At 35.1% G+C, this 9,199-nt stretch overlaps 2 protein-coding genes across 2 annotated transcripts; both read left to right on the top strand.

Annotated features, from left to right (window-relative positions):
• Positions 1-418: 418 nt before the first annotated feature.
• LOC103452704 (cell wall / vacuolar inhibitor of fructosidase 1-like) lies at positions 419-856 on the top strand. Its single transcript, XM_008392236.1, has one exon. The coding sequence runs from the start codon at positions 419-421 to the stop codon at positions 854-856; it is 438 nt and encodes a 145-aa protein (XP_008390458.1).
• Positions 857-8,340: 7,484 nt separating this feature from the next.
• On the top strand, positions 8,341-8,733 carry LOC139190786 (cell wall / vacuolar inhibitor of fructosidase 1-like). Its single transcript, XM_070811263.1, has one exon. It carries the CDS (start codon positions 8,341-8,343, stop codon positions 8,731-8,733), a length of 393 nt encoding a protein of 130 aa, XP_070667364.1.
• Positions 8,734-9,199: the final 466 nt, after the last annotated feature.

Genomic DNA, 9,199 nt, shown 5'->3' with positions numbered 1-9,199 from the left:
TTATTGATATGGTTGTTGATATGTTTTATGTTTGTATACTCATTTTATCATTGCAATTTAGATGGAATTTTTGTTTATTGGTTGATTGGTATATATTTTGTGTTTTTGGTTAAATGTGTAGTTTAGAAATGAGAAATATGGAAAGATTTTTCAAGCCAAAGCAAATAGCACCATCTAATTTTTGAATGAAGTGTATTATATTTAACTTTTCAATGTTATTTTTATCTATAAATTTTTTTACCTTTATTATTGGGACACCCTGAATTTAAAATCCTGGATCCGCCACTGCTCACACCTTAGCGAATATGCATATCATTTACAAAATATGAACAACTCAACATGTCACATTCTACTAGTTTGTCTAATTCTAGTCTTTCTTCCACTAAGCCATTGCAGCAGGGCTGCGAAGATCTTGCAAATGGAAGTTGATCTCATCGACCAAACCTGCAAAGTAACACCAAACTACGATCTCTGCGTCTCCTCTCTCGAATCAGACCCTCGAAGCGCGTACGCCGACGTTGCAGGCTTAGGCCTCATTATAGTTAACGTAGCCACTGTTAAGGCAACAGATGTTGTGAACAAAATCGAGGAGCTGCTTAAGCAGAACCCTGAAGAAAAACCCTTAAAGTATTGTACTCGCTATTACCGTAAAGTTTTGGAAGCTGACATCCCGGAAGCCAGTCAAGGTTTTCGTTCGGGTAACCCTAAGTTTGCAGAGGAAGGCATGATCGGCGCCACTGGCGAGGCTGAATCATGTCAGAGTAGTTTTTCTGGCAAGTCTCCTTTGACAGATATGAACAAAGGTTTCCAGGATGTTTCGAATATAGCTGCAGCAATTGCTAGAATTTTGATTTAATATATTAATGGACATGTTCTTGTTGTTTTACCTTCGAAGTTATAACACAGTTTGAATTGCAAGTGAATGTTTGTTTCAAATCATTTATATTGTGGACGCTAAAGTTGTCATATTTTAAAATTGCAAGTGAATGTTTGTTTCAAATCATTTCATTTTATAGTATGTTTGGAATGCCATTTAAATGAGAAAAGGTGTCATGTTGTTATTATATATCCTATCTTTTTACCTCGCTAAAACGTTTATTTGTTGTAGAGGTGAACTCGAAAGACCGAAAAACGGAACCAAAACAAAAAAAAAAAAAAAATCCAAATTGAACCAAAAACCATTGTTCGGTTTTGATTTGGTGGTTCAAAAACCAAACATAACCGAACCTAATGAGATATAAATTAATATTTTATTTACTTATCTATCTTGGGTATTCAATTTCCAAGCTCAATTCTGAGTAAATTATTAGCCAAATTTTAATCCAAAACTAGGTAAACCTAACTTAAAGCCCAAAAATGTTAAAGTCTTATTCACTATATTTTTTTTTTCTTCATTTTCTTTCCAATGTATAGGTTATCAAATAAAAAACAAAATGAAAAAAAAAAAAACTGAAACTGAACCAAATGAAAAAATAAAAAAATAAACCAAAATAATTCGGTTTCTCCATTACAAATTGAAAAACCAAACCGAATAGTACTTTCAGTTTTGGCAAAAAACCTAGACCACCCCTCATTTGTTGTAACGGGCAAAGCATGTAGCTTTTATTTACGGTAATTTCATTTAATTTGTTTGCAACATGTGCTGTGGCTATTGCAATGAGATTTTTAGTAGTGTGTTTCCAAACGGTAAGTTTTTTGTTTTTTAGTTACAGGAAGTGAGATTGACAATGAGTTAGTAATAATATGGTTTAGATTTGTCTTTGGCGAAAATCGAACATAAGACCTCTCACTTACAAGTGAAGAGGAATATCATTAGACTACAGTACTAAGTGATTCCAAACAGTAAGTTAAGAAGCAACATAAAGTTTAACCAGCCTCATCAACTAGTAATATTTCAGTGTGATCGTAGCGCGAATAGAGATTTGAACTTCATGTCTACTTAATTGAGGACGAAGTAAGGAAAGCATGGTTAATATGGTAGCAACATCTAATCTTTTTTGTTAATGAAATTAACTGATTTTTTGCATAAAAAAAATGTAAAATCAAATTGGTTTATTAAAAATGGAATGTTAGGCAGGATTTTGATTTCTTTATATGTATTGGACTATATTAGAATCAAATCGTAGGTACATCGTATGTATAGTTCATCCCTCAATATTTATCTTAAATATAGAAGTACAATGATAAATAAAAAGGATTACTCGTTTTTGGTAAGTTATCTGCGAAAGAAAGTTAGCAATATATACTCGCGTCATGATCTCTTTGTCATGGTCATCAAACATTGAATTTGATATCAAGGGTGAAGAATGAATGAACACACTTTTAATGTTTTAATCTCAACCCTTAATATCAAATTCAAAAATAATAATTATACATTTTTTCATGACCTGGTGACCAAAAGAACATTTTGGATACCTATCCATTTATCATTTATTGTTTTAGCTAGGTCACTTACCATTTACGTCCATTTACCAAATTTCACCCGTAATTTCCCATTAATTCCTTTCCACATAATGAAACGGGGCCTAGAAGTGAGTTGGAGACAACCATTCAACTCTGTCTAGTCTTGTATAAATAAGTTCACACCTTGTTAGCATATATTAGTGGTCAGGATTGTGACATGTGTCACTGGATTGTATAAGTTGAGTTAGTTATGCTGACATGTATTTATAGTGAAATAAACCCTTGTAATAATTCATTAATGGTAATGAGAAAAGTTTGTTGCAGATTTTCTTTCTCTCTCTCCGAGCTATCTCTCTAGATTTCTAAGTTTTCATCTTCCATAGCTAGTGTTGACATGGTATCATCACCAATCACGGGTAACACCATTGGTTGACGATCCTCTGCTTCCGATCACTAGTATCTCTATACTGATTGTTGTCGTCGTTGTTGGTGTTGAAGCTCATCGTTGTTGTCTGTGGTTGAAGTTTGTCGGTGTTGTCGTTCGTCAGTGATCGTCGCGAACCCTAATTTTTGGGATTCTTCATTTCATAGCTGGTTTTCGGCTGTGCTCATTCATCTTTGTGCTTCAGGAAGGTGATATTGTTCATCCTCATATCTCACATATTGTTGTTGTGATCTTGATTTCTTGATAAAATCTTGTCTGAAACCCTAGCTTTTGGGAATTTGTTCTCTTGGAAATTGTTGTTAATTAAAAGATTGTAGCATAATTTGTGGTGTGAATTGTTCTACTCCGCTGTAGTCTGTGGATTGATTCCGTTTGTGAATTCTTTATATTTGCGTTGCATGGATTGTGATTTTTCTCTTTGAAAATGGTTACCTCTTCTCAATTAGCACTTACACAATTGCCAATTTCGTCTCTAATTCCTACTATGGGTAATAATGTTACTGTCAAACTTAATGACTCTAACTATGTGACTTGGAATTTCCAAATGGAGTTACTACTTGATGAAAATGGCATTTTTGGGTTTCTTGATGGTTCCATTCTATGTCCTGATAAGCCTGAGTTGGATTTTGATGCCTATACTGTTTGGAAGATACATGATAAGGCATTAATGACACTCATTACTGCTACTTTGTCAACTACTGTGTTGTCCTGTGTTATTGGCTGCAAAAGTTCTAAAGAAATGTGGACTAGTCTTCGAGAAAGGTTTGCAACTATGACTAGGACTAGTATTGTTCAGATGAAGATTGATCTTCAAATATTAGAAAATGACATGAATCCATTGATGCATATCTTCAGAGGATTAAAGATGCTATGGATCATTTAGCTATTGTTGGGGTTGTTATTTCTGATGAAGACATTGCTATTGTTGCATTGCGGGGTTTACCTCCTGAATATAACATTATCAAGTCTATCATTCGTGGAAGAGAAACTTTGGTGTTTTTAAAGGAACTGAGATCTCAATTGAAAGCTAAAGAAGACTCATTGAATGAAGTCACTAAACAAGTTCCTCTAATGTATGCTATGATGGCTCATAGTTCTCCTTTTACATATGACACTGGTGGTACCTGTGGTACAAAGGCAAATTCTTTTGGAAATGACTCAGGTGATTATTTTGGACACACTTCTAGTCCTCAGTTATCCTATTCCCCTATATGCAATTTCATCAAGTTCCTCAGTTCTCACCTATACAATTTCCACAACCCTTTTCCACAACAACAACTACCCTTTCCTCCGTCTCAACAACTTCCTTTTCCTGGACCATTGGCTTTTGTCTCTCAAAGTGGTTCTGATACATACAATAATTTCAAAGGAAATAATTCAAACAAAAGGGTAAAGGCAAGAAGTTCTTTTCTAGTAATCAAGGACAGTATCCACAACAGTTCTCATATGGTGGAAATCAATTTTCACCATAGTCACAACCTTATTCAGCACCAGGACAACAACAAATGATATCTCCACAGAGTTATCAACCATTGCATAAATGTCAACTCTGTGACAAAAATGGACACTCTACTATCAATTGCTTTCAACATGGCTGTCAAATATGTCATAGAGTAGGACATACGGCTGCTAATTGTTTTGACATAAATAATTCTTCATCTCAAGGTTATCAGCCATCATAGTCTTATTAAAGTTATCAGCCACCACAGTCTTATCAACAACAATTCTCATAGTCCTATCATCAACAATCTCAGGCTTCACGACAACTTATCAATTCAAATGGTCAACCATCTGGCATGTCTTATCAGAATTCAAGTAGTGTGCTTCCTCCATTTAATTCCTCTGTTGATATGACTGCTCAAGCTAATACAAGTCCATCTGCACCTCAGCATAAGTATTGGCTTCTTGACTCATGAGCTACTCATCATATGACTTTGGATATTTCTAATCTTCAGATGTCATCTCCTTATCCTAATATAGATATTGTCACTGGTGCTAGTGGTAAAGGTTTGATCATTGCTCGTATTGGCAAATCTAACCTTCCTAAAATGTCTCACAATTTTAAACTTAATTTTATACTGCATGTATCTCGATTGTCACAACACTTGTTGTCTATGTATCACTTATATAAAGACAATAATTGTAGATGTATCATTGATGAGTTGTCTCTCTGTATACATGACAAGGTCATTGAGAGAATATTGTTTAAATGATTGAGTAATCATCCAATTTATCCCCTACCTGTGCTCAAACAACAAAAGACCTTACCAGCAGCATTTATTGGTCAAAAGGTGTCTTGTACATTGTGGCATTGTCAAATGGGTCACAACACTTAGTAAGTCTTCAATTCCTTATCATTGTAACTCACAACCTCAGTATTGTGCTCCTTGTTTAGAAGGCAAATTCACCAAACTTCCATTCCCTTTACATGCTTCAAATTTTGTAATTACATTCGAAATAATACATACAGATGTATGGGGGCCAGCACTTGTATGTCAATTAAGGGGTATAGATATTGTGTCTTTTTCATAGACAAATGTACTAGGTATACATGGATTTTTCCAATAACCAATAAAGCTGTTGTGTTTGGTCACTTTGTTCCATTTCATTCCTTTGTACTAAACTCTTTTGTTGCTCACATTAAGATTCTACAGAATGCTGGGGGTGGGGAATACATTGGTGACATTTTTCAATCTTTTCTTAGGGAGAAAGGTATAACACATAAAAAATCTTGCCTTATACCCCTGAGCAAAATAGGTTAGCAGAGAGAAAAAACAGGCATATTGTAGAAACTGTAATTACTTTATTGCAACAAACTTCCTTACCTTTTAAGTTTTGGTACCATGCATGTGCTACTGCCACTCATCTCATAAATAGGATGCCAACCTCTACATTACTAATGAGATCTCATTTTGAAACTTTGTATCAATCAGCTACAAGACTTGATCACTTACTAATGTTTGGCTGTGCTTGTTTTCCATCTTTAAAACCCCATAGAACAACCAAACTTGATCCCTAGACCATTGTTTGCATTTTTTTAGGTTATGCATCTCAGTACAAAGGTTATATTTTTTACTCTGTCAAAGATAACAAATTAATTGTGTCAAGGCATGTATTATTTGATAAAAGTCAATTCCTTGGTTCAACTAAGCTACAACACATAAAGTCTAGTTCATCTTTGTCCTCAGTTGTACCAACATTTGTGTCTTATACAAATTCATTTGAGCATCCTTCCATAGTTCCAATTCCATTATCAAGTGTCTTTGTACCTGCATCCACACCCATTACCAGTCATGTTACTCAATCCATTATTCTCAATCAAGGTGATTTTGTCTCCACATCTCCTACATCTCTAATTCAACCTCAGATTCTTCCATGAGTTTAGATTCATCAATGGGTTCGGTTTCAAATTTTTCCATGGGTTCAGACTTGCATCCAGATACTACTACTTCTCAAGCCACTAAGTTATAACTTGTACCACTACAGTCTCAGAATTTACACCCAATGCAGACACAATCTAAATCTGGTATCTCTAAGAAGAAGTAGGTCTTTTATACTACAATTCATTCTGATTCCATTAAAGAACCACCGTCTTATACTGCAACTTCTAAGTCTCCACAGTAGAAAACAGCTATGCAGGAAGAAATGGATGCATTAGTGCAGCAACGCACATGGCAACTTGTTCCATTGCTTGCAAATAAAAATCCGGTGGGTTGTAAATGGATATAAAAGGTCAAAAGACATCCAGATGAGTCGGTTGCAAGATATAAGGCTAGATTAGTGGCCAAAGAATTTTCTCAAGAGGCTGGATTAGATTATTATGAAACATTTAGTCCAGTGGTGAAACCAACCACTGTGAGACTCATACTATCTTTAGCAGCAACTCAGAGATGAAAACTTAAGCAACTTGAGGTCAAGAATGCATTTTTACATGGGTTTCTTGAGGAAAAGGTATATATGTCCCAGCCCCAAGGTTTTGTTGACAAGATCCACCCAGAGTATGTTTGCAAATTAGAAAGGTCACTTTATGGTCTCAAACAAGCTCCTAGAGCTTGGAATGAAAGGTTCACTACTTTCTTACTTTCAAATTAAATTATCTTATGTCGATCTTTCATTGTTTATCAAGCATGATGGTAAATAGTTATGTTTCTTTTATATGTGGATGATATCATCCTTACTGGAGATAATGATACTTGTGTTCAATCTATTATATCTCAGTTAACCACAAAGTTTGACATGAAGGATTTGGGGATTTTACACTATTTTCTTGGCTTGGAAAGTAACTATCAGTCTCAAAGGCTATTTGTACACCAGTCAAAGTATGTCCAAGATTTGTTACAAAAGATAGATATGCTATAATGTAAGCCTTGTATCACACAATGTTATCCTAATCTAAAACTCTTGAACCATGGTAGCCCTAGTTACTCGAATCCTACAAATTACAAGAGCATTGTAAGAGCCCTATAATACTAACCTTTACAAGACCTGACATTGCCTATTCTGTGAATCAAGTGTGCCAATTTATGCATTTTCCTCTGGAATCTCATTATGTTGATGTCAAGAGAATTTTACAACATCTCAGAGGTACTTTAGGCTGGGGCATTTCTTTTAGACCTGGTTCATTAGTTTTAAAAGCATACACAGATGCTGATTGGGCTGGTGATCCCAATGATAAGCATTCTACTACATGTTTTGTTGTATTCTTAGGCTTCAATCCAGTTTCATGGAGTTCTAAGAAACAACACACAATTAGCAGATCCTCGACAAAGGCTGAATACATGGCTATGCCAACCACCACTGCCGAAATTGTTTGGCTTCAACAACTTCTAAAAGACCTTCATATTAACACTTCTTCTCATCCATTCTTACATATTAACAACATCTCAGCCATGGCTTTAGCTACTAATCCTATCTTGCACTTTAAAACCAAACACATAGAGGTGGATTGTCATTTTGTTAGAGAAAGAGTTCAACAAGGTGTCATTTCTTTGCAATTTGTTTCTTTAACAGACCAATATGCAGACATTTTCACAAAAGGCTTATGTTCTCCTTTGTTTACAACACAGTGTTCCAATCTTATGCTTGGTTCCACTAAGACATAAGATTGAGGGGGAATGTTAGCATATATTAGTGGTCAGGATTATGACATGTGTCACTGGATTGTATAAGTTGAGTTAGTTATGCTGACATGTACTTATAGTGAAATAAACCCTTGTAATAATTCATTAATGGTAATGAGAAAAGTTTGTTGCAGATTTTCTTTCTCTCTCTTCGAGCTCTCTCTCTCTCTTTAGATTTCTAAGCTTTCATCTTCCAAAGCTAGTGTTGACACACCTTACTAGATGTACTCTCTTAAATAAGCATCAACAAACTTCTTAAACCCTTTTGTCTTTGCCAAGATGAAGAACTCAACGTGTCTCATTCAACTAGTTTGTCTAGTTCTAGTAGTCTTTCTTCCCCTAAGCCATTGCAGCAGGGATGTGATCTTCCCAATGGATGCCAATATCATTGACCAAATCTGCAAAAAAACACCAGACTACAATCTCTGCGTCTCTTCTCTCAACTCAGACCCTCGAAGCGCGATAGCAGACGTTGCAGTCTTAGGGCTCGTAATGGTTGACATAGCCAAGACTAAAGCAACTGACGTTGCGAAGAAAATTAACGAGCTGCTTAAGCAGAGCCCTAGTGACCCCTGCACTCACTTTTACAAAACAATTCTGGAAGCTGATATCCCAGAAGCCGCTAAGGCTTTTATAGGTAACCCCAAGTTTGCAGAACAAGGCATGAACAACGCTGCCGGCGAGGCCCAAACATGTGAGGATGGTTTCTCTGGCAAATCTCCTCTGATTAATGAAAACAAAGCTGCCATGATGTTTGTGAAATAGTTGTAGCAATTGCTAGAATTTTGCTTTGATACATTAATTAATGTGTCTTGTTGTTTTATTTCTGAAAAAAATCATGTTACTTGATAATCAATAAGTATTTTAGTTTAATTACTTATCATCCAATCTTCATGTTGTTATACTTGTTGGACTATAGCATTGCCATACTAAATTACGTTGTCCATTGTGTGGTTTAACCGAACTCCTCAAATGTTTTATTCCTTTAGTGTAAAAATATATCATTGTACTAAAAATAAAAAAGTTATATTCTACCCAATTGTTTAACATACAACAATATTTTATTACACACTAATATTTTACATTAAGAGATAAAGAATAAATTGGTACGAACTCTTGTCATCCATGAGATTAATTTTCATGAGATTTGATTTATTTGAACTTAAAACCTCTCACTTACTAATTACTAGATTGTAGTATGTGTATATTAAGTGATAGTATACATGGTTGA

This window comes from Malus domestica, chromosome 13 (assembly GCF_042453785.1).
Source record: "Malus domestica chromosome 13, GDT2T_hap1".
Taxonomy (NCBI): Eukaryota; Viridiplantae; Streptophyta; class Magnoliopsida; order Rosales; family Rosaceae; genus Malus; species Malus domestica.
This window is presented reverse-complemented; position numbering and strand designations above follow the sequence as displayed.